We start from the raw sequence: 26,138 nt of genomic DNA on the forward strand, positions 1-26,138 counted from the left end.
ATCCATATCCTCAAAGCTGCTTTTCCTGGGATTGTACTGTCTTATATTATGATTAAAAGGCATGCAAATGTTTCAAAATCTCTGTGACCATCCCAGTGCAAGTCCTTCCTTTTGCACCCATGCAAGGGGATGAAAACCTGCTCCTTAAAACAGTGCAAGGAGCACTGAGTCCGTGGCTCCTGTGTTGAGCGCCATCACCTGCCTTGTGCCAGGGCTGGTTGTGGAGGCAAGGATGGCCTCACCTTTCTCCAGTTTGTGTCCATTTGACGTTCCCTTTAGTGGGGACACTGATGTGCTTTTGTTTCTCTGTTTCTTGTGTGCATTCCCGGCTGCAGAAGATGCTGGATGAGTGCCAGGACAGGCGGAGCTGCCAGTTCCTCGTCAACAGCCGGCTGTTCGGGATGGATCCATGCCCTGGGACTGGCAAGTACCTCCTTGTGTGGTACAAGTGCAGGCCAAGTAAGTGTTTCTCTATCCAGTCTGTTTGCTCTGTTGAGACCAAGGCATTCTCATACTTAATACTCACCAGAGAGGCCTTCTAGGACTTCTTGTTCCCTTCCACCTCTATTTGTGGAAGATAACCCCTGGCGTGGGGCATTTCCACTTTCCCCCTCACTCGCTGCCTTGCTGGGATGCTGCTGCTCCATCTCCTTCCTGCTTTCCAGCAGCCTGAGCTGCAGACTGTTTCTGCAGATGCCAGTGCCAGCCTTTGCCAGCACTGAGCTCGTGCTCTCAGCAGTGGGTGGGCTTCTCCTGCTCCCTTCTGCAGGGACTCTCCTGCCCTGGTGGAGTAGAGGGACTTTTCCCCTCTCTGCCGGCCCCTCCAGAGGCAGTGGGAGCTCCTTGCATGGGCAAAGTCTTCCTTTAGAGCTGGGTGCCTCGGGCAGGCCCTGGTGATGGTGCTGTGATGGGAACCTCACTTGCCCACGCCATGCCATAAGCCAGCTTTTAATTGCTCCCAGATCAGGCTGGGAAATGTTAACCTGTGTTTTGCATGATCTCATTAGCTGTGTTGAAATTAAGTGGGGCTGGATACTGGGAGTGCAGTCATGCGTGCTGCAGAGGAGTGAGCCCAGTGCAGCTTTGGCTCAGGACAACCAATTCCTGGCCCCAGCAGGGGAGTTAGCACAGCCTAGACACCATTCTCCATCAGGGCTTTGGAAGCAAACACATTAGTGTGGAGACAGATGATGTTTGATGTGGACAAACTGTGCCAGCTGATGTCAGCTGGAGAACAGGACCTGTTTCTATTTGAGCACAAGTCTGATGAGGAGCATCTGAAGGAGCTGGGGTTGTTTAGCCTGGAGAAAAGGAGGCTCAGGGAGGACCTTATCACTCTCTATGACCATCTGAAAGGAGGTTGTAGAAAGGTGGGGGTCAGTCTCTTCTCCCAAGTAACAAATGATAGGAGGAAGTGGCCTCAGGATGCACCAGGGGAGCTTTAGATAGGATCTAAAAATTGGAAAAATCTCTCTACTGAAAGGATGGTCAAACATTGGAACAAACTGCCCTGTTCCACCCTTCTAAGTGAAGTGGTGGAATCACTGTGATTGGAAGTATTCAGAAATGTGTAAATGTGGTGCTTAGGGACATGGTTTAGCAGTGGATTTGTCAGTGCCGGGTTAATGGTTGAACCTGGTGATCTTAGAGGTCTTTTCCAGCCTTAATGATTCTATGAATTACCTGGACATGGCAATTATCCTGGACACAGCATTTCAGACCAGCCTCAAGTTTTTTAGATGACGTAACTAACGTGGTCCTGGCATCACATCAGCAAAATTTTTTTTGGGAAGAAACAAAAAAGGACCATTTGCACAGGGGAGAAAAAAAGATCTGACTTCAGAAAAGGTTTGAAACAAAAGCAGAAACATTCAGACTTTGCCAGCAGCAGCACAGAATAAGACTTTTTGCCCCAGCAGGCAGAGACCTGTGCTAATGAAGTGAGGGGATCTGGCCAGATCTGTGAGGAATTCAAATCAGAAGTAGGTAATGAAGCACCTGCAGTTGTTGTGGGATTTTCGTGAGTGATTGTAACATCCCATTTTGGGTGAGAAATGCATCTCTTTGAGAGGGGTGATTAGCAGGGTGTTCTGACAAGTCCTACTGAACCTGCAGGGTTTATATCAAAGCTCGCTTGAAAAATCTGACTATTGAGGCCTGTGCTGACCTTCTGAAGGTACTTCACGACCCATCTGTGCATAAATATTTATGGCTTGGCATTCTTTGCTAATTACGGCTATGGTAGAAAAGAAGGAGTTTGTCAGTGTGTAGAGTAGGTGATTTTCCTGAAAGGGAGCAGGGGAAGCTGCTTGAAAACATTTCCCCAAGACATTTTTCAGGCAGCTCTAATTTTGCAGGGTGAAACAGGGTAATCTGACAGAAATTATTGTTTCTTAGTGATTGGGCAAACTTTTAATCAGAACCTACTAGGTCAACAACAACGTTTGAAATAAATGAGAATTAGCTTTGCCCAGAGACACCAGGTCATGGTCAGGCTTTCCCTGATGATTCAAAATGTTAATTTTGAATCTCACAAACAGTACCTAGTGCTGTTGTGAGTTCAATAAGCCTTTCCACCTTTCTGTAGGGAGAAGGCTAATGAGGGGACTGAGGAATGATGCATCCATAGAATGCAAAATACAGGAGCATGAGAAATTTTGGTTGGCTTTTTGGGTTATTGACTATTTGAGTATTGTTTATGAGCTGTAAGAGAATATATGCTTAAAGGCTGAACCCCAAAACTGTGGTCCTGTGAAGTGTTGAGCTGTTCCAGAAAGTCTGAGCACGGAGAGTTGTAATCAAAGAGTCTTTGTGAAGAGCTCAGTGCCTGGCACAGGGATTGATCCATAACTTTATCAAAAAACAAATACAATATTTTGGGTTCTGTTTCTGAATTTGTCTTTCTTAACAGCAGACGTAACAGAAATACCTTAATAAGAAGCTATTTAAGGTCTGAATTGTCTTGAATTGATAGGGATATCAATTTCTTTTTGTTGCTTACTGAAGGAGCCTGTTGTGATCATGTCACTGAAGAAGTTGTTTTGGTTAGCACCTATCTAGGTAAAATGAATGTTTTTTTTGTATACAGGTGTTAGAGGCACGTTGGGAAGTGGCCTGTAGAGTTTGGACAGGACATTTTAGTACAAAATAAGGATGCCCAGCCCTCCCACTGTCAGAGTCATGCTGGAGCCTCAAAGGGCCCCTGAACAGAGGTAGTTACCTAAAGAGAAAGACTTCCTTCAAAGAAAGCAAAACTGAAGTTAGTGGCATTTGCTTGTACCTTTGCTGAAGAATAACGGGACGGTGCAGTCATCCCCTCGAGCCACTGTCACTGCAGTTATGTCTCCCTGACAGTCCCCTGCGCTTGAAATCGAGTGGTTTCGATGCTCGCTTGCTGCGTGGGGTTCATGCACAAGGCAGGGTGCTATTTTGGTTTCTTGTGGGCAGAATTTCAAGGAGATGGAGGACAGTAAATCATGCTGAAACTGAAAGACAAAGATTTTTCAGATGGTGGAGCTCTGGGGGGGAGGGCAATGAGGGTATGTCTCCTGTACTCATCCCTCAGAGACTACTTTCACTGGCAGCAGGGAAAAGTTGTGCAGAGGTATTGTGGCTCACCTCCTCTAGAAATTAAAATAAATAGTTCAGAGAAGTGCATACTTAACTAGAAGCAGTGAGAAATGAATTTGCGTGTGTGTTTTTTGGGAAGTCTTGTGCTATTCACAGTTCCCTCTGATCCAATAGATGGATCTGGGATCTGATAGACACTCATCTTGCATGTACAGGACTCAGATATGTGCATGGAACTGCTTTTAAGTGTCAGGAATTTGGGAGTCCTGCATATTCTCTGTGCCTGTAAATAAATAAATATGCTATATGTGTGTGTACTTTTAATTTTAAAGTTTAGGATGTTTAAGGAGATCAAAAATGATCAATCAAATGCTCTGTTCTGTGTCAGTTTGGGACGAGGGAGATTTACTTACAACTGCTATATGATTTGAGGGCCAAGATTCATCAAAGTGTATAGAGGCTTAGATTTTATTTCCAGTTGACATGGTGGTGTTTGATCAAAGTTTGGACTCGAGAATCTTGGTCTCTTTCAATGACTTTATGATTTTATTTTTCTATACCATGTGTGCCTTAGTTTCTAACGTGCACCACCCTTTGGGGGGATGTTCAAAGGCACAGTACAGGTCTCAGCAGAGCACAGCTTCTGCTTCTAACCTTGGAGATGCCTCTGCAAATCCTCCTGCTGTCCACAGCCTCAGTAGAGCCCCTGCAGGGTCCCTACAGCTCAAGGTGGGGATGTGTTGCTTCAGAACTGAAGCCTGGAGTTGTTCTCTCCTAGTGTAGATGTAGTTTGGGATTTAGCACTGGCCAGAGATGGTTTCCAGTGGAAAGTCTGGGTATTGCTACCCTGTTTTAGAAGCTAGAAAAATTGATGAGAATGCTGGTCCCACGCCAGTGGGCCTCGGTGCCAGGGAATGGGAATTCAATTTATCAGGGCCAATGTATCCTGAGATCCACATCCAGACACATTGAAGCCTAGGATCAAACCCTGAACACACAGAGGACTTCAATCTCCAGGGTACCATCCAGGATCATTAAAAAAATGCACATAAATCCAATTAGTTCCCAGGTAACATGCTGATTTGATTTAGACCCATTAAGTGTAATTACCGTGTGGGCTGCAGGAACAGATAATTAGAGGGAATTGACATACTATTTAATTGGTCTAACATGAATTCCTTCTAATTGAAATCTGGATTCACCAATATTATTCAAACAATTCAGTGTTTGTTCATCCCCCTCACTTCAGAGATACAGAACCGTGCAAATCGTGTGTTATTGTAAACTAGGAAATATTTGCTTTGAGTGCCAGACTTTCTGGAGAGGCTGTGGGATCTAATCCTGGCTGGGAACAGGATCTGTGGGGCTGCCCAAGTCATGCTGAAGAAATAACTTCACCTCTCTGCACCCCAGCAATACCACTGCAGCTGATTTTACTGGGGTTAGTCGCTGCTCTGGGCTGTTGCACCAGCAGAGATCCATCTGTCCCTGCACAGCAGCTCTTTGCTCGTTGTGGGTTTTTGGTCGTCTGGTTATTTTTTGGCTTTGCTGTTTCAAAAGTGTCAATGCCCCTGAAAAAAATGGGGGCATAAATGTTTGCCCTGCTCTGCAGAGGGAATACTTTGGATGTGTTGTCTGACTAGCCATATGCTGGCAGTGCTGTTGAGAAAGGAGAGGCCTTCTACCCTATTTATTTGACTTGTTCCATGAGACCCCCACATAGTGCCTTTCTCTTGTGTCCTCCTTTGCCATTGCCACACCATCCTGGATACACTGATTAATTCTCAGCTCTGAAGAGCCTAAAGCTGCAGCTTCCCATAATGCTATAGTGATATTTTCCCTCTTTTCTCTTGGGCAGTTACTACTTTAGCTTATGACTTCAAGGACTCTGGGAGGGATAATCTCCATCCAATGTTTTCAAAAATTATTATTATTTTTATTTCATTTTGAAATGCTGAGTGAAGCAGCTGGATATGATAGTAGAAGCATGGTGGGTATGAAACCCCCCCTGTACTAACCATCCCAGTGATGTAACAAAGTGTAAATCCAAACTTTGCTGCTCTACCTTCTATTCATAAATGTAAGCCTAAAGCCTTTGAAGTTTCAGAAAGCCTGGATTGTGACCTTGGCTCCAATTTCAGCTGAAATCCCTCTGTAACAATACAAAAACATATTTGGGAAAGGCACATCAAGGCTCTGAGAAATGTATCTGGGAAGGAAACTTATGTTTGTTGGCAAAGGGCAAAGTGCCAAAAGTTTGAGAGGGGTTAGAAGGAGGAAGGGGGGGGAGGGAGGTCATTTTGCTCTGGTTTGGAACCTGTAGCTTTGATTTCTGGGACAACCTTTGGGCTGAGAATCGACTGGACGTGTTTTGAAGAGAACAGTCTTTCATTCTCTTCACCATAGATATGATAAAATGTGAGATAAAAATGTAAGAAGCCCAGTTAATTCTTGTAAAAAGTCAATGTTTTTTTTTCAAACACAGGAATGCCAATCCTGATGTCCTTACCAAAATCTTACTCAGATAACTTTATTTTTCTTAACAGCCCCAGGCAACTCTAATTAGAAATCAACTGAATTTAAAAATCCATTAGGAATTAATTCCAATTAGATCACCTTCTGATAAAAGTGTCATCTTCAAATTTATGCTCTCTATCATATAGAGATAGAACTGCCATGCTGTGTCCCAGGAGTGTCTGCCTTTTGGTGAGGATGTGTAATTTTTTTGCCAGGGATACTTCAAAACCTGTGAAAACAGCAGAATACCACTAGTGTTGCCAGAGCTACTCCAGCTATAAAGAACTGTGAGGAGTCCTGCTCTGTGTTGTGATTCCATGTCTCTTGGTGAAATGGCTGGGTCTGCTCATCAGATTTCAGCTGAATTGGCTGAAAATTATGGAAAGGAGGTTTTGGAAGGACCACATAGGCTTGCAGTGAGTGCCTCTTGCTCAACTTTTAATTTCCCATTCCTTCAGTATTGAATCTCGTGCAGGCTTTGCCGTTGGCTTTGCTTGGCTGGGGATTGCACCTTTTCTGTTAAATTCAGTGAACACAGCCTGAAAAGCCTCATCTCATCACACGTCCTCAAGGCTTTCATTCCCTATACAGAATCTGTAAAACACTGTGAGCAAGGCAGAGGGCTATAGAAAGCACAGAGGTTTTGTAGAAGTTTCAGAGGAGACCAAAGAGGGACCTAAATGCATTCCTGGTCACTTTAATGCTGGTGATTGATTTTAGTGCTGGGATAGATTAGTAATTCAGTAGTCATCAACTCTTTCAGAAAAGCATTAATCTCCTTCATCAGACAGGTTTATTGGTGGCAAGAGAAGTTCACTGCATTGTTTGCTGCGTTGCTTTTTGGTGGGCCAGGCTTCCCAAAGCAGCACGATGGGGTTGGAAATGTTTAATGGGCACATCCCCCTGGCCCAGCCACCGAGGCAACAGAATGAGCCTTTTGCCTCCTGCATTCACCAGCTCTCTCTTACTTATCTGTATTATTTCAAAACTGTTAAGGTGGTGCAGGGAGTGGAAATTTATAAGGGCAATAAAACCTCAGGCTGCAACCGCTGCGGTGATGAAAAGGTGTAAATAAAGGAACGTTGTAAATAACAGAGGACAGATCTATCAGTCCCCAACTGGGGCCAGGGAAATGCTAATGCTAATGATTAATATTGTCTTAAGCTGTTGATGCACAGAGATTTTCAGGAGCTGTCAAATAGCCCTATCTATGTAGCACATTAATCACTCAACTGCCAGGAGGAGGATTAAGAGGAACGTGTGATTCCATTGTCAGCAAATGCAGAGATTGCTGTCAGTTTAATTACAAATATGATTGTAATATTAATACAATATATTAACTAATATAATAAATGGAAATATGATATTATCACTGATGTAATTATATTACACTATTTTTATTATAACTGTAATTTCCTGCCCCTGCAGAGAAGGAAACTGCTCCTGGACCTTGGAGAGTTAAAAAAAAAAGAATTAAAAAAGAATCCCATTTTTCTTTCAAACATAATCAGTCAGCCCTGATTGATGTAATAAGGAGTCACTGAAAACCATGGTGTTTCCTACCATGTAGATATAAGGATTCCCTTTGCTGGATCAGGTCTCCAGTGTCCAGATGTGAACCACTAAAGAAGACAAATTCTGAAATCTGCCTAAATTGTATAAATCCTAGAGCTGTGACTTTTACAGATCCTCTTTGTCCTTGTCATTTATTTTTTCTGTGGGATCCTGGGAAAAAACCCAAACAAACAAGGGATAACAATATTCTTTTCTTAATCCATGAATTTTGAGTAAAGGACGAGGAAGTGTTAGACCATGGTCTTTCAGTGTTGGGATAGGTGAGTCAGCAGCAGTGTCAGGAGGAGCTCCCCCTGATCTTCAGGAGATCCAGCCCATCCTTGGGCACTCTGGCACCTGTGGCACCTTTCTGTGCTGACAGTGGAGGCTGTGTGGTGGCTGGTCCTTCAGGTGCCAGAAACGGCTTTGGCTGCTGGCAGAGGCAAAGTGATCTGGGAGTCTCCTCAGAAGAGCAAGGAGTGTCCTTGGAGCGATTAACCGGAACACGAGGAAACCAAGTTGTGAAAAATGGAGCCTGTAAGTCTAAATCCCAACACAGTCCTACTATGGTAGATGTTTGCAAGCTCTGAACAACAGATTTCAAGATTTTGTGGTGTACTGGTGAAGAACTGAGATGAAAAGCATGTCCCAGGAGCCATATCCTCAAAACCAAACTGAGATGCTGCAAAGGTTGACTTCTGTGCAAGTCTGGATCTGTTGTTTTGACTCCACAGTTTAAACCATGAGTGTGGGACTCACAGAACAGAGAAGTAAATTTATACAGTGCTTCTGCAGGAGGTCCTATATATGGACTTATTCAAGACAGAAAATATAGATCAATTTTTCTCCTCAAACATATGTCTTTTAGAAAAAATAATAAAATAAAAAAAGCAGAGAAGAGTAAATCTTCGCTGGGTTATTGTCATGGTAGTAAACTCTTTCCAATTCAACTCCAATTACTTCATTATTTTTTCAATATCAGTCCTAGTTTTGGTTTGCAAATTAACTTTACATTTTTAAAACGGGTATCTCCTGATATTTTCAGTGGTTTATCATACTAACGGTGTATCAAGCCCTTCTCACTTACACAGTTATTTTTCTGACTACTTCAAAGGCACTGGAGGTTGTCACCTATTCACATCTTTGTGAACTGGGACTTCTAAAGCATCCATGATGAATTTTGAAAATTTGGTTACTGTATTTCTCCCAGCTACATTTTTTTTCTTCTTAGGCAAAGCCATTGAGGGAATACTGCGTATTTAATTATTTTAGACAGTAGTGAGCTAGCTTTTATTCTAGTAGACCTCATTTTCCCATATTATGTGCTTTAGACAACCCAGTGGCTTATATGTAAAAATATCAATCAGGTATCCTTTTAATGTTCCTGTGTCAGAATTATTATCACCATTATTTTAACATCTGGAGAAGACTATTTTAATGATATAAGACTAAGTTCTCCCTTTCAGCTATTGTAATAGTAACTTTAAGCAGCATTAATCCAGATTCATACAATCACTGGAAGGGCAGAACAAAACTGCTGTGAGCAGTGGTGCTAATGAAATCTTTTTCCTTATACATCTTTAAGTTACTTTTCCTTAGTGCATCTCTCCCATCTTTTCATTGGAGTACAAAAGTTTTGGCTGTGCTTCCCATGTTGCCTCCTATGGTGTAGCTAGTCCAGATTTAAGTCCATGATAGCTGGCCAAGTTTACAGTTTATTAGTTGGCTGGTTTACAGGTCATAAATCCATGCTGGTTGACTGGTGGGACAGTGCAATGATTACAACCAGCTTTGGCACTGGTTTGGCTCTCTTCTGAAATTGACTACCAGTTCTTAAGAAATGTACAGGGACTTCACTACATTTGTCATCTCAATGTTTCTGTCAAATTTCACTGAACTTTAGCCAGTCCTTGGAAGCAGGACTAACAAATGGCGAGGCAGAGGCTTAGGCAGCAGAGCACCGGTAAGTCACAGCTGCTTCAGAAAATCAGCCCAATTTCATTAATGGAAGAAATAGGAAGAGAATTAAGTTTGCCCTGGGCTCCCAGGTGTTATTTTTAACTGCCATCTCACAGTCTAGTGCCCATATTTTGATATTTTTTTTCCTTTTTTCCTCCTTAGATAACCATATACCTCTTTGTCCAACAGGAAAGTGCAACTAGGTGCATCTGAACTCTACATTGGAAATGAAATTTAGCAGTTAATTTGCAGCACTGCTAACCCTTCCACAGCAGAATATAAAAGGACAACTACTTCAGACTAATGAAAGTGACAGTGGGGAGAGGTGCCTTTTAAGCACTGCAAATTGGATGGGTGCATCAGAAGTGTAATTTTAAAGGAATCTGACAAGGTCGTTTGCAAAGAACAATCTTCTTGTTGAAAGGGTTTCAGACCTCCAAAACTTGGCACTCTTGAGTTTTCAGGGCACTTTTGAAGTTGGCAGGCTGCCTATTTAATATAATTCTGGACTGTCATCCGAATTGTACCTTTCAGAGTTTCAGATTATCTCCCGTAGAAGTAAGTGGTGCATGCCAGGCTGCCGAGGGTGGCAAACTTCAGTTCTTAAAAATTAAATTAGACCATCTTCACAAAAAGTTTCTCAAGGGAAAATTGAACTGAAATAATGTTAAAAGATATTTCCATGCAAATGTATGAATTTGTGACACTCCAACTTTTTTAATGCTCCAAATTAAAGGTAAAATCCTTTTAAGATTCCTTTGAAATGAGGGAGTCACCAGGTAGCCCTTAGTAAAATGCTCATGGGGAAGTGATAGCAAGGTCTGTACTTGAGGACTCTGGAGACCTTTGCTCTTCTGGAAAGGTTTCCTCCATCCAACCCTGCCTAAGGGAATGCTGACTGGATTGATATGGATTTATTCACATCCTGATATGAACAGAAAGTTCTCATTAGTAGAAGGTTCACATGGATTAGGAGGAAGCTCTGGAACACAGGATATGAAGAGCATGTCCTAAGTGAAATTGGAAGAAAACAAAAAAGGAAGGAGCTTTTTGCAATGTGAACTGGTCTAAATAGTAGGCATTTGTCACTGGGAGAAACTTCCAATCTATGTTGACTTGTCCCCTGATAGGGACAAATATCTCATCTAAAGCTACTCTTTAAAAGAGGGTAGATTAGATATTAGGAAGAAATCCTCCACATTGAGTGTGTCAAGACACTGGCACAGGCTGCCCAGAGAAGCTGTGGCTGCCCCATCCTTGGAAATGTTCAAGGCCAGGTTGGATGGGGCTGTGAGCAGCTTGTCTAGTGGAAGGTGTCCCTGCCCATGGCAGGGGGTTGGAATGGGATGATCTTTAAGGTCCCTTCCAAGCCAAACCATTTTAACATTCTATGAATCTCTGATTTACATTTAGGGTCTTGAAGGCCAGAACCTGCTTATATCTTTCAAAGAGCAAAAGAGGATAAAGTATTGAAATAATAAACGCTTGCTTGAAATGAAAAGTAAGTAAATACATAACATAGGGGTAGAAGCTTGGGGAAAAGGTTTGAAGTGGTGCATCAACTGGAAAATACTCTTTTATTACAATTGTCTTCTTCTCTGCAGGGTGTAATAGTTGGTGAATACTGTCCAAGGCACCTTTGCTCTCACTGTTTTGAGATGCACTCTCTCATTTTAATTATGGAATGGACTTAGTTCTACTTATCCCTAAAAATATTCTCTATATTTTACAGAAGTTCCTGGAAATCAGCTGATTGTGGAGAAAAAGAAAATATAAAAACAGGGGTCACAGGTTACTAGGAAGGGTACTGAATGGATATCTCCAAGATGAGCTGTTCATGGGCAGTCCTGTGAACAGCACTCTTATTCAAGGATGCTGCTTAGAGGTGTCTGTCCTAGTGTTTAATAGGTTTCCTGTCTTGGAAACTCGTTTTCCTAGTTCCCACAGAAGAGATGGAAACAGGTACTCACTATACTCATCTCTCACATCACTAACAGGATAGCTGGAACAACTTGCCCAAGGAAGTTGTGAAGTTTCAATCCTTCAGGTGTTGAAAACTTGAATGGGTATGGCCCTCAGCCACCTGCTGCTCTAGTTGACTCTGGTCTGAACAAGGAGTTGACCCAGACATTCTCCATGAAAGAGGTACTTTCTGTCCTCAGTGACTCAGTGAATTATGGTCTGGAGTGACTACATCCACAGTAAAAAGTTCAAATTTCCAAGGTTAACCCTTACTTTGGCTTCTCTCTTTAGGATGACACAAAAAATTACTAAGTGGTGACTTTTCAATGTAAGTATTCTGCCTAGACCATGCTGAAATCACCAAAATCTAACCACATGCATTATCAACATCTTTATTATTTGGGGATGTCTTCCAGTGTCTGTAAAAGTTCGTTGAATTTTAGCTGGTTGCTAAAAGGTTGTGTATTCCACTTGTGCACCTCATCTGTTCCACTTTACAATCAATCCATGCCTGACAGGTGCAGTAGGAGCTGGAGGAGGGAAGAGTGACACAGAACATTGGAGATGTACCTGCCATTAACACAGTTCTTGTGGAGAGAGTGGCTGAGTGGGGAAGAGAGCTCTCCCTATACCCTTGTTCATGAACCAGCACAAACCACCACCCAGTAGTTAAACAGTCATTTATCAGCTGAAGGGAATTAGGTGACGGTGCAATGGGTGGATATAATGGGGAGTTATGAGTTTCAAGGCAAGAAATGTTCATTGTTTTGGCTGGCATGAAGAGGAACATCTAACAAAGCTGGGATGAAGGTGAGCAAGGTAAAAATTGGGTTAAAGAGAAATTACTGGCTTAGATGGAGTGCAGTTTAGTTCTGAAGTGACATCTTGGGTGCACTCACATTAATTTAACAGTTATAACCTAGATAAGAGAGTCTTCTGTGGGAAACAATCCTGACCTGATAAGGAATTGGGCAAAACCATCCCCATTTCTTACAAATTCACTTTCTTTGCTCACATTCTCAATTCTAGGATTTAAGTCCTTTAGGATTTTGTGAAAAAAACAGATTTCTCTTTACATGTATTTCCAGCTCTTTGATCTGGGAAATAGGGTCAGCTATTATGCACTGATGATGTGAAGTACGAATACTTTGATTAGCAAAATTTCAGAATTTTTTCCACAAGTTCTGTTCAAAAATATCATTTTAGGCAAGGTGGACCTCTGGCATTAATGCGCTTCATCATTTTGTTAGAAGCAAAATCTCCTCGGGAGCTTTTATCTCTAAGGTCTTGCAGAGATTGAGGCATTGACATTTAGTTTTGAGCTTCCAGATAATGATCATTCAGAAAATTCTTGTAAGCCATAAGTGAAAATGTTCTTAAGATACTGGATAAATATTTACTATTGGTCATACAGGTTAATATTATTGTACATATCCAATAACTACAAAAGGTCTTCTTATTGACTTTACTGTTTGAGAGAGACCATTTTTCTATTAGAAACATTTATAATTGTTTTCCTGTAATTGTCTGAGCTAAGTTACAATTGTGTCATATACTGACCTTTAAAAACGTGTCTAGAAAAGCCTGCAGCTGTTCCCTCCTTGGGTTCTCTCTACTGACTTATATTTAAGCCAGTGTCTCTGAAACCAGGCAGTAATAAAAGGGATATTATCCTTAGCAAATATCTTAATCATGGTAAATCTCTGTTGCCCTACAAATGACTGCACGGGGGATTAGAGTGGAGTAAGCCATTTGCTGAATATCACTGCCACCTTTTCGAGGCCATTTAAGCATGTTTAATTTTTCAGGGTGAAACATGAAACCCACTAATACAAATGTTTGCATTTGGCCTGAATTATATCCAGACTGTAACAGTTAGAGCGGGCTTAGGACCAGATTGTGAGTGATCTGTAGGAGGCCAGTTCTGCTGGGGAGAGTGAGAGAGAAAAATTCATATTTATTCCCAGTCCCAGCTCTCTTATGTCACTTACACTGCCTTGCTTCTTTTCAATATTTATGTAAGGCTATTATGGTGTGAAGTACCAGTAAATATACGGATGATGCTTAGCTCTGCATTTTTTTAATATCAATCACAGTCCTTACTGTCATCCAGTGCCTGGGAGCCATCAGTGTCTGGCTTGGGTTCATCCTGGATGAAATGGAGGTGGCAATGCTAAGAAGTACAAAATAATTCCAGGGACTTGTGTCCTCCATAGCATCACTTTCTAGCTGTTTGTTTATGCAGATTTCTATCAGATTGCCCAGAAACACTGAGACTCCCTGTTTTCCAGTGGTCAAGCTTAAGGGAACCTTTTGGGAGTCTGAAATACTACTGTGCACTTCATGCTTTCTTTTTTCCTTCCTTTTAAGAAATCAGTGTCTTCTCTCTGTGCCTGCCCAGGCAGCTGCAGCCCTAACCAATTTGGACTCAGCCAGAGCCTTGGGAACTGGCAGCTCCAGGAGGTGTTTCCTGGGGCAGAATTCAGTGACTGTGAGGTGACATCTATTTCAGGTGGCACAACCCTCTTACTCCACACTGCAGTGTACCAGGAACACATCACCCACAAACTCTCCTTGTTCCCAAGGAATCTGCACTCAGGTTCACCTCCCCAGGCTGATTTCTTGAGCCTTCCATCAGGCAGCTTTCCCCACAAGCCCTGAACACAACTTCCCAGAGTGGCTGTGAGGGTTAGAACGGCGAATGTGAGAGACAGCGTTTTGTTGTTCATAGGATCGTGGAATCACAGAATGGTTTGGGTTGGAAAGGACTTTAAAGACCATCTTGTTCTTGTTCCAACCCCGCTGCCATGGGCAGGGACACCTTTCACTAGACCAGGTTGCTCACAGCCCTATCCAACCTGATCTTGAACACTTCCAGGGATGGGACAGCCACAGCTTCTCTGTTCCAGTCCCTCACTACCCTCACAGTAAATAATTTCTTTCTAATCCAGTGTAAACCTGCCCTCCTCCAGCTTAAGACCATTCCCCCTTGTCCTATCGCTACATGTCCTTGTGAAAAGTCCCTCTCCACCTCTCACATAAGCCCTTTAAGTACTGGAAGAAGTTGTTTTTAATTGTCCTATGACTGCTGGACTGATCTTCAGCAGAGATGCTGATGTCTGTCCATCTCAGGGTATACTGTGCTCAATGCAATATTTTTTGTGTTTAAATCCCAGGCAAGTTTCCAAATGACAAGCCCTGACTTTGAATGGTCAGCAGAATTTAATAAATAATCTAAGGACCTTAAATGAGACCATAGGATGTGTGGTTAAGCAATCAGTTATACTTGTTAATGGGGAGATGTAGCTAATAGTAACCAAATTGAAAGAGGAAATTGAGTTAGTGCCTTGTAAGAAATGAGACCTTCACAGAGGACCCTCTCATTAGAGACTTCATAATTGTTCTTTTTAAAAACTCAGTCACCTATTTCATATTTCAACCACTTCAGCCAGTCACAAGTGTTCTTTTCTGTGACAGTGGTTTAACATAAACTACGTATAGCTTGTCCTATTGGAGAGTTTGTGTCTTTGTGCTCTTAGCTTGAATCCATGTTTTTTCCCAAAGGAAGAAAGAAATTCTGTTAAGTCGATAAAGTTTTATTATACTCTGTTAAGTTTTCTACTGTATGGGCAGGTTAAAGCTTTGATTTAATTTCCCTCATAGAAGGAACAAAATTCCTATGGGAGACAATTACAGGTGAAGATGAAACCCCTTGGTCTGTTCAGTGAATCTTTCAGGTGCTTTAATGGTGATTGAAGATGAAATACCTAAATAGATAAAACAGGCATTGAGTAATAGAACCATTTGGTTTAGAAAAGCCCTCTAAAATCATCAAGTCCAACCATTAACCTGACATTATCAAATCCACCACTGAGTCTTCACAGGTATTTGAGGTTTCTCTCTTTGTACATGCTCTGAAGTTGCAGACAGCCTCTATTTCTGATTCCTGCCACTGTTTTATACACTCAGCTGGTGGTGGGTTTATTCCTGTAGGTACTGCTGAGGGATGTCTGCTCTTTGCACACACCCTCCCATGAATGAGTGAGGTCTTAATTGTGTCTTCCTCCAGAGGGATGAATCAGAAAGTGTTTTAAATTCACTAAATATTTTAGAGGTTTGAAAGTTTCTCTGCAGTGGGATAAAACCTAGAAATGTTCAGAGGTTTTTGTAAAAAGGCTGCAGAGTGTGAAGGAAAATTAGGTACTGGAATAGGGTCCAAGGTTAAGCTTCTCATCTGGACTGTGAAGGTTTGGACCAGGGTTTTCACATTCCAGTTGATGCTCTCATCACCAAGTAATAGGCTGTTTTTAGGGGACTATTTTTTGGCTTCAAGTAGGAATTTCCAAGTTGAGCATGAGGAGTCATTTTGCTCTGGGATGTTTCTTTTAAATCAGCATGCTCCCGTTTTGGTATAATACATGTTTTCTCCATGCGGTTTCTTCTGAAAAAGTCTAATCTAAGGTAGAAATGAGCCCTTCCTTGAGCATGGATTAAACCAGATGACCTCCTGAGAAGTCTTCCAACCTAAATTCTTCTATGATTCAACTTGGAAAAATTACCCTCCATCTCCAATAAGGAAAAATGATTCTTGAACCTAGAGTTACAGTAGAGTAAAAAATGTCACATTAAGTGCTAAATGCCATGGTCTAAAGACTTAAGTATTAACTTGTAAACTAATTATTAGCTAGTGTTCTCATTTGCTGAGTAGTTTTATGTGTATGGATTTTGCATAAGTTCTCATAAATTTATCTGTGTGTGTGATATTAGACACAGAGAACCATGTAAGGGAAGGACAAAAATCATGTCTATGTCAGTAAGTGACACAGGGCCAGGGGCAGCCCCAGGCACTGGCTGATGCTCACGTGCTCTATGGCACAGCTTTGACCTGGTCCAAGTAGAGGCATTCAAGAGGAAATGACTGATCATGCTTAGGATTTTACCATGGGACCCTTTCCATTTAGCTATCTGGATGCTGTTGTGGCTACATTTCAAATGGGTAATAACACAAGCAAGTGGAAGGTCACTCTGCAGAGGCTGGGCAGGTTGAGGTTATATTCCTGGCTGTGCCCTGAGTTGGCTGGGGTGTCCATAGACATGCCACTTCAGTTTTTTAGTCTCTTCATGCCACTTCCATTTTCTTAGTCTTTTTCTTTCACATATGTAAATTTCTTGCTGTAAAGACTCAGCTTTTCAAAATAGTGTTTGTTTTCTGTGGTGTGTTAGCAGGCACACATGGGAAGGGTCTGTTCTAGGCTGGGACCTCTAGAGGTTCCCATAATCCAAATAATAATGGTAAAGAAAAGGGAATGACATGTGATTTCTCATTAAATGACTGTCCAGTCTTCTTGAGAGATGTAAACTGAGTGATTGTTCTGTGTTTACAAGAGCAAGAGTGCCCGTTTCAAGAAGGATTTGGGGACAAGCTTTTGCATATCTGTGTTTGCAACAGGTGGGAGCAGCTTCCATAATTAACAAATTCAGTATAGCTTCTATTGTAGCTGCTGTGGAAGAACTGCTGTGAAAAAAAAAGCCATGGAGCATGATTGTGTTTGTATTTGAGCTGCTGGGATATAGAATAAATGCTTGGCACATAAAGGGCTGCTCCATGGGTCAGACAGGTTCCTGAATATTGGCTTTTACCTTCCCTTGCCATATTACCATGTAGAAACCACTCAAGTGCCACACCTCCTCACTTATCGGTCTGCAAAATGAAATTATTGGTTATTTAATAGAACTGACACGTGCTTGGTTAAAATATGTTCATTAAATGTGCTGATAATGCCAGAGAGGGAATGTGTAATGGGAGAGGTGAGTGCTCCTGTAGCAAATGCAGTGCTAAGGCTGGGGTTGTGCTCAGGCTGGGGTTGTGCTGGGAGCTGATGTGCACCCCTGGGCCCAGAATCACTTCTCTCTCTGCAGAGCTCGCCCCATGGGGAGATAAGAGGGTCTCGCCTTACTGAGAGCCCACCTCTGGATCAGCTGAGTAATTAAGTGTTTGTTTCTTTCCAGATGAATACAAGAGTAAAGTAGCCTGTGAAGATGACAAGCTGAGGCTGAGCTGTAAGAAGAGCATGGTGATAGCCATTTACTCTGCTGTCTTTGGGAGGACACAAGGAGGCAGCCTGGAGTGCCCATACCAAAACCTAGGGATGCCCATGACTGGTAAGCAGGGGAATGGCTTGATGACACGCTGATGTGAGCAGGGTGATTTCATTTACTGTCATCACAGCAGAGCTGGCACAGATGCTGGTTAGAAAAGTGGGACTGGGACATGTAACCTGCCATGGTGGTGCTCCTGATGTGTGGTACCGTGGTGAGCTTCATCATGAGCACCAAACTGAGGTGCAGCTGTATGTCCTAGCTGAGTTACCAAGCCACAGGCTTTTCACAGATTCATCTCATTATATGATTGAAGGTGCTTGAATTTCTTTTCCATTTTCTGTCTTTGTGGTGGTTCATACACTGAACCTCTGCCTGTAATATGGAGGACCACATTATCTGGGGATGTCATGTACCATCTGCAGCCACTGAAGCCTTGACATTGCATTTAAACTTTTGCTGAAGTTAAAGCAAGGGAGCAAATTCAAAAAGCAAATTGTTAAGTTTCATCACGTTACAGTTGGCTTACAGTACCTTCAAGTAGGTTCTTTACTCTCAGATTATCAGAGTCTCTTACAGTCATGAGTTAAAGATAAATAATTGAAAAACATTCACTGGCACTGTCTGTTCTTGAACCTATGTGAAATGACTTTGAGTATTTTAGGCTGTGACAGAGAGAGCAACAATCACAGCATAAAATCCTGTGCTCAGCATTCCTCATAATTCTTCTCTGCAGACCTGAGAGGGAATTAACTGTTTTCCCAAAGGAATTGCCTCCAGAAAGGGAAAGGGTTCAGAGGAGACTGCACAGGAAAGCTTGATCTGGTGCTATTGCTGTGCTGGGATCTGTTCAGCTGTATCTGGGGATCTTTGGCTTCACAGCTGCTGATCTAATGCCCTTAAGGAGTTAAATGCTATTCAAATGGAAGTATGTCAAGTGAGTGCTTGGAAATATGATACGCAGATGATGGGTGCCAATAGAAACCCGGAGGTGGAATGAGGCCAGTCAGGTTATTCGTGAAGTGTGGCACGTGTTTTACTTCTGTAGCTCTGAAAATCTGAGCACTTGCAGCACAGCTGAGTAGTGCAGGGTCTCTTTCCCAGTCCCATGTGTGAGGTGCATGACAGCAGAGTCAATATCCTGCAAAAAGTTATCTCCAGTATCCTGAAGTGACCAGCATTCCTAGATGTGCTTCTGGAGTCCCCAGCTGCTAGGTAGCAGGAGCCAAAAGAGATGTGTATGGCAGGTTAGCCTGGACCTCTTTGGGGTGGTGTTTGGGATGGGCTGAGTGTGTTCACTGGGTGCTGTGGTGTTTGGGCTGCTGGGTGAGAACTTGCCAAGTCAGTGAAACAGGATGGGTTTCTGGAAGAGACCTGAGCACCCCACTCCATTGTCCTTGCTGAGAGAGCAGGAAGAGGCACACACCAGGGACAAGGCACCAGCACACGGACCCACTCTTCAATGTCAGCGTGAAACAAAACTCTGTGCGAAGCCACAAAGGGTAAAGTTTTGCTCTTCTTTGCCCAGCTGCAAAGCCATGAAACTTGTACTGGCTGAGAGCAGGGTATGTGGCACCAGAAAACAGGATGGGAGGCACAGGCAGGGAGAACAAGCAGTGTGGTCTGACAGCAGGGCTGCACGTGCCGTAGGATCTCGAGCGCCTGTATGCCCTGCTGTTCTCAAATTGGCCTTGTGAGCTCTACAAATTGGGGTGTTTGCCCAAGGAAATGAGGTGTCAGATCCTAGAGTGCAGCACACAGTCGGCTGCTGGGATGAGGCAGGGCCCTTCCTCCAGTGGCAGCTCCTAAAGGATACTACTTACATGAGCAGGCTCAGTACAAGAGAGTGTAATGCCAAGTCAGGGGTGGGAATGCTGAGGAAGCTTTACACTGAAATCTGGCTCAAGGTTTTAAGCTGTGAATTGATGTTAAAAATGACCAAGTTGTTGGACAGGAGCAAATATCCACATGTTTGGGATTGCTGGGGTCTCAAGTATCTTAAGTCAGTCTGGTGCTCCTGGGGTGCTGTGGGAGTAGGTATGTCCTGCCTGCATGACAGCAAAGGGAGGCTGGGAAGGCTGTCTGGAACATCTGCTGGCTGCATGCCCTGCAGGGCTGGAGAGATGTGAGGAACTCACCATGGAGCAGTGACTTGCTCAGGCTTTCTCAGGCATTTGGGCACTGTGTGTGTAGGGTGAAAGACAGACTATAGCTGCTGATGATGTTTCATTGCATGCTGAAATCCTGAGCGAATTGTGGGGGTGACCTTAACTAAAAGAAAATTGGGGGTGAGCAGATGGTCATCCCCAATTCACCATGCTCCAGCCCTTAAATCCCAGTCATGTTTGGGAGAGGTTGTTCAGGTTTCTTCAGCTACAGCTCACTGATCCCCTTGGCATGAGGCAGTCTCTGCTTATCATGACCTTCCCTTCATCTACCTGTGTGAGCTGACCCAACAGGGCAGAACTCCAGGGATGCAGGAATGGAAAGGTGAGTTGTTAGCATTTCTCTTGGCCCCACAGGAGAAACCGCTGTAGGATCCTTCCATGTGGCACCCTGCAACACTCCCATTCCTGCCTCCAGTTACAGCAGTGACAGGAGCAGGTTGTGCTCCCAGCTGCCATAACTGATTGTGGGAGCAGCACTCAGGATCCCCCAAGCTGCTTCAGAAACTGTGCTCCTCTCATGGGCCTGTCTAGCCCAGCAGGCAACTCTGTTCCTTCAGGAGCAGGTGGAAACATCACAATTTATAAATCAAAGCTTTTGCTGGCTGGAGAACATTTCCCTGCATGTTTCCACAGCCCTGCAATGTGGGAAGGGCTGCTCCATGTCAGCCTTTGATCCCAGACATTCACAATGAGATGATCTTACAAACACAACCGTATGAGTCAGACTTTGCAGCAACATCCAGTTCCTGTAAGGCAGAACCCAAGGAGGGTTTAAATAAGAGAGATTTATTATGTTCGAATTTCGTGGGACTGATGATTTGTGTCAAGTCTGAGCCTTGGCAAAGGGCCTTTTGCTGGGAAGTAGGCCCTGCACAAGTTCACAGTGATTATTTATATCCATGCAGCCTGAGCTACTTGATGAGAGAAGTAGTCATACCTGCCCCAAAAGTGGTGAAGATTATCTTTTCCTCTCCTAATGAAAGACAGTTCAGAAAATTTGATTCCATTTTTCTTTCTGTGGACAAAATGCACATTTGGATTGAATTTAGAAATCTGCAGGTGAGGCTTTTAAAGAACTGAGGTCTAAGATGGGGAGAAGAGGTGGTCTAATAGAGCTTTGCAGATGTAAGGTGAAACAATTCGTGTTGTTTCTGCCTTGAAAAACAAGACCTTATACTCCTGCAGAAGTGTTGAGGAGATAAAGTCCACTAGCAGTGAATTCCTGGGATTCTCCCTTAGGTGCTCAGGTGGTTTCTGATGTATCCTGGTGTTGCAGTCCTTTTAACCCAGCTATTACTGCGCTGCTTTTGGGTGATAAAAGATCCCCAAGTTGCCATGCCATGCCAGACACATCTTTTCTCTCTGTACAATGTCTATATGAATGTGCTTAGCATCTGTGAAGAGAAAGTTATGGTGGAGAGCTCCATCTTATCCCTGTCACGTTAAAGTGAAAATCTGTCAGGATCCTCTTTTAACTGCAAACATGCTGAAACTTGTGTCTCTGACCATAATGGGAAACCCCTGCAAACAGCTGGACCCCTCCTTGAATGCTTTGCGAACTCTGAAAAGCTCCTAAAAGAATTTGACCTTATTTGTAACTCTCTTAATAAAGCCTCCACTTTGCTGCCAGCATGTGCAGAGAGCATACACAGAGCATGGGGAGGTCTCTGGGGAAAGGGCTATTTACAAGCAATGAACCATTAATATCCCTCAGCCAAGTGAGCCCTTTGCCCCTTTTTCCTGCTGTTTACAGCTGCCTCTGCCTGCATCTCCTAGTGGCTTGTTTATTCCAATAGAAGCAATTTAAAAAATGTCCTTTTCCTACACATATCTGAGTGCAAGGTAGTGATCTAATTAGAAGACTGAGGAGGAAGATCTTGAATGTAAAATTATTACCATTTTTATTGTTTAGTGGAGCAATATCTTTGGTCATATTCAGGACACCTGACTTGCTCACATTATTCATTTTTACTGTAGCTCCCCCTTCGAAGCACAGAGTGAGATGGACACATTCAGATGACCTCTAACATAGGATCCTGGACTCCTTCTCAAGGACCCTGTCTTTCTCCATCATGTGTACAAAAAGCCCAAAGCAATTTAATTGCTCATCCTGGGTAGAAGGAATCTGGGCTTGGTTTTGGAGTCGGTGCGAGATCGTGGGAACCCCAGCTCCATAACCTTGCTCTGGGTCCTGGGGTGTGAGTCAAGCTGAGTACTCTGCTGAGAGTGAAATGTCCTTGCCACTTAACATACAAGCTCTCTCCTGTGCCTCTGTAAAGGGGAAAAATGAATGTGTTTACAAAGCCCTGAGGAAATTTAGATGGTCAGTGGCACTCTCTAACTCATGGGATCTGATAATGGAAGAGCAGAGGAAGGAGTTCAGCAAATAAGCCAGTGCTTTAGGTGCTCATTGCCTGGCAGTTTAATGCAGTGACAGAAGGTGATCCAACCCAGTTTGTTTTGATTTCCCCCTCTTAATGCAGATGTATATAAGACTTGCAGCAGAGTCCTCATATAAATATTTATTACACCATATAAATAATGGACCCTTCTAGTTTGTTTATCTGTGATCAGATCTAGCATGTGAATTAATATGAAATACATGCAGTAAAAAATCCATTTTATTCCAGGCTACATGTTCCTGCCCACACCAGAGCTGGCTTTAAGAAACTGCTGCCCCTCCAGCTGTGCATTTCTGTCTCTCTTCTGCTTCACACCCATGACCATTTTCCATCCCATTCCCATCAGTACAAGGTTGTGGCTGTGCTCTAATCTTGGTCTTAAGACAAATGCTTAAAAATAAAAAGTGCCTAAAGTGTGGAGCTGTACCAATGAGGAGTAGTAACACCTGGCACTAATGGGGGAAGCAGAGGGTGGCTGGGACTGTGAGAAGGGACAGGATATCCATGGAAATCTGTGCTGGTCAGACAATGCCATGTAGCACAGCTGACCTTCAGCAGATCCAAGTGGCTGAAACACTCTTGTGCTTCATCCTGGTTTCCCTGTCTGGCTTTTAAAGCAGCTGCAAGGCTGGGTCTGTGGGATGAGCAGCAGTTGGGGTGGTCAGACCCTGTTGTTCCTCTCTATAGAGCATACCAGGCTTCCAAAGCACCCTCCTGTAGGTGTGACTCTGTATACTTCTTTTACATTCAGGGCAGAAACTACTTTATTATGTGTATAGCTCATAATTAAGAACATGTTTTTAGAGGCCAATCTGTTTGTATGCAATAAAACCCGCAAGTATCCAAATCTGAAGGCCAAATAAATATAATTTACTGTTTAATTCACATATCTTACCTTATTAAATTTAAATTGAAATGCAGTTCCCATTTTAAATGCTGAATTAAAGTGGGAAAAAGCCTGCTTTCAGAAAGTTGTTCTTCAATTTTAGATACTTAGTGTTTTACTTTTTGTCTCAAAACACCAGGAGGTAATTAAAATCACTTTACAGCTGTTTCTAGAAAACTCCAACTATTGTTGGATTCCATAGAGCCGTAAAAATGATTTATATGAAGTGGTTTTTATATGCACACAATAGTTTTTTTTTTTTTTTTAATGAAAAAGTCCATTCAAATGTGAGTCTGGACAAGATCTTTCTCTAAACCAAGGTTCAAGTTGGTTTTGAAATGCTGTTTACAGTGGAGTATGACCCCATGCAGTGATTGTAATTAAAAATTCTGAGACTAGTAATTTAAATAGCACTAGCAGGCTCTGTGATGCTATTGGAACGATATTTGAAGAAGTAAAGTGAGGATTTGTATCAGTAACACGAAATTCTTTAGTGGCTGATCTTATGAGATACCTATTGCCCAACTATTAGTTAAAAGCAAACTCAAAATATAATCCTAACAATAAAAGGGCAGAATTTAGGAGATTTAAATCTGTAGCATCTCAGTTTGTTCCCATGGAGTTGCTCTGAATGAAAACCAGTGTAACTTGTTCAAAACTGCTAATCTTAAAATAATTCAGATGTCTCTCAAGAATATTGAAAAATTGCCATGCTGGTGAATTCTGAACCTGAGTAACAAAGGTAATGTGAAACCTGTGAGTTTGCAGGCACGCTGTGCTTTATTTTAGAAACCAAGGGCAAGAAGTGACTTGCAGGGTGTATCAGTTGGGTAATCTCTTTAGAAAATGGGCCAGTCCTGCAGCTTCTGAAGTTCAGACCTTGCTTCAGCCTAGGTCCAGGAACATCTTGACTATCCCCATGTTCAGGAAAATACTTTTTTTGGGCTGTAATGAATAGGAAGTAGAAATGAACTCAAGGACTTCACAGGGCAGTAGATGCATTGGAAGCACCATCGCTGTCTTCTTCTGAGTGATGCTAAAGCTGCTGCCTTCTTTGCTTCTTATCTTGAATGCCTTACAGCCCACAATCAACTCTGCTGCAAATTAAATAATAACATTTTACTGCCATTGCCAGACCAAAACTTCTTTGTTCTCTGAGACTTCTTGGAGCCATGTTTGAAGCTGTCCTTGGATTCTCATTTCATCCCCCAAACCTGAGAAATGTTATTAATTTGGTCAACTTTGCACACTCTAAGTCAGTCCCTGCAATTCTGGAGGCTCATATATTTTATATGAGTTCTGGTTCCAGATACAAGGGTGATAAGATGATTTAAGTTCACATTAATAAACCAAGTGTTTCTAAATGTAACTATAGGATTTGTAATTAAACCTGTAATCGATCCTTCAGTTGCAGTCTCTAAATGTGATTGGTTTCTTTTAAGATAATTTTCTCTTTTCTGGCCTACTGCTGAAGTTTCCAAAGTTTTATGAACTGTGTGGTGACTAATTTTTCTCTCTCTTTCTGGAAAACACACTTTTTAAATGTAAAGCTGGCCTTCTCTGCACATCCTTCTAATGTTTGGATATAGATTTCCTTTCTAGCCAGCTGTTTTCAGCGACATTGTGCAAGACATACATTCTATATACAGCTGTATCAATGTTAAATTCTCTGCTGCTATTTGTAATGATGATGTTGACCATTTATCATTTTACTAATACCAGTGGGGAACTTCACCTTTTAGTTTTTAATTCTTCTGGGTTTCTGTCCTGAGCTTCATTTCCCTGTGTATGCAAGTACACTTCTGCTTCTGCACTTTTTTGTTTAAGGGCAGTCTTTGGTTTCTATTGGTTGAACTTCACATTGGTTGGTCTTAAGGATACTTAAGTATTTGTAGATTGTTTTTTTCCCTCTTGTCTTGTGGATCTAGACCAAACTCACTTCTTGTGTCCTCTACAGGGGCTTGTGTGTTATTGCAGGGAGGAGAAATCCAGTGTATTTCAGTTGTCCCCAACTGAAACTGTGTGACAGCTTTACACTGATATAGAAATTATCTCCCAGGGCTGCTAACTGAGAGAGAAAGTGGACAAAATCCATCTTTATTAACAGTCTTCTGCACTGGCTTTTAAAGAGAACATCAAACTTAATGGGCATGGGCTAAGTCGAAAATACCTGGGGTTTGATGTACTGCACAGAGTGCAGACTGACTCATTGATATTCAATGAAGACATCCTTCACAGGCTGCTGGATGGCTAGTTTTGGCTGAAGCAGAGGCTTAGGCACCTCTAGCAGCTGCCCCTTTATGAAGGAGCTGACGTTTGTAACAACCATAGCTAATGGAACATCTTTAAAATATATGAGAAACTGCCCAAAACCAGGAGAGCTTCCTTCCATCCTGCTTATGATAGAGGTTCTTTTGCAGATTGAGGCAGTCACTCCTAGGTAAAACATGAAGGAATTTAGGCGGTTGCCTCACTTGCAAGGTTGGAGTTACTTCCTGCTTGTGTCCTTTTTGCCATTCCATTGAAATTTGCTTTCTCTTTTGGCAGACAAGTGGATAACCCCAGCACTGATTCAGACATCTGTCAGCTTTCTTTGCAGGAATTAAATTTCTTAACTGACTCCCTCCATCTTTCATTCTGTCCTCTTGGATTCATAGCTGCCAGCAAGTAACTTTTCCTCTCTTGTTCTTGAGCAGGAAATCAGGCTGCAAGTTTTGGAGAAAAATCCTGCCCTCTGCTTGGGAGGACTGTCCAACTAGAGCTGTCAATTGTTTGTAAATTTCTTCCCTTAAGGGAAAACTTATCTTAAGTTGATCCTTTCACCTGGTCCTCAAAAGACAGCAAGGAAAGCTAGGGTTCTATTGATGGTTTAAATTAGAGATGTGGGTCTTTACACTGGTGTCCTGGTGCCTTTACACTGAGCCAAAGCATCCCACAGAATTTGTCTCTTGATCAGGTATCACCAGCCCTCTTCCAGTTCCTAATCGCTTACCTCATATGCACTGCTAGGAATAGTATTTT

General features: G+C 42.6%; 1 protein-coding gene across 5 annotated transcripts in view; it reads left to right on the forward strand.

Annotated features, from left to right (window-relative positions):
* The window catches only part of EVA1A (eva-1 homolog A, regulator of programmed cell death), a 147,879-nt gene that overhangs the window by 9,842 nt on the left and 111,899 nt on the right, over positions 1 to 26,138 (forward strand). For 2 of the 5 annotated variants that reach the window (XM_069011718.1, XM_069011719.1), the window contains exons 2-3: positions 336 to 459; positions 17,572 to 17,724. In XM_069011718.1, the coding sequence (XP_068867819.1) occupies positions 339 to 459; positions 17,572 to 17,724 (274 nt within the window). In that variant the 5' untranslated portion in view covers positions 336 to 338. Of the gene's footprint in view, positions 1 to 335; positions 460 to 11,055; positions 11,102 to 12,302; positions 12,382 to 17,571; positions 17,725 to 26,138 lie in introns of those variants that run through there. The other 3 variants (XM_069011720.1, XM_069011721.1, XM_069011722.1) reach the window with 3 other exon arrangements.

Source organism: Aphelocoma coerulescens, chromosome 3 (genome assembly GCF_041296385.1).
Source record: "Aphelocoma coerulescens isolate FSJ_1873_10779 chromosome 3, UR_Acoe_1.0, whole genome shotgun sequence".
Lineage (NCBI taxonomy): Eukaryota > Metazoa > Chordata > Aves > Passeriformes > Corvidae > Aphelocoma > Aphelocoma coerulescens.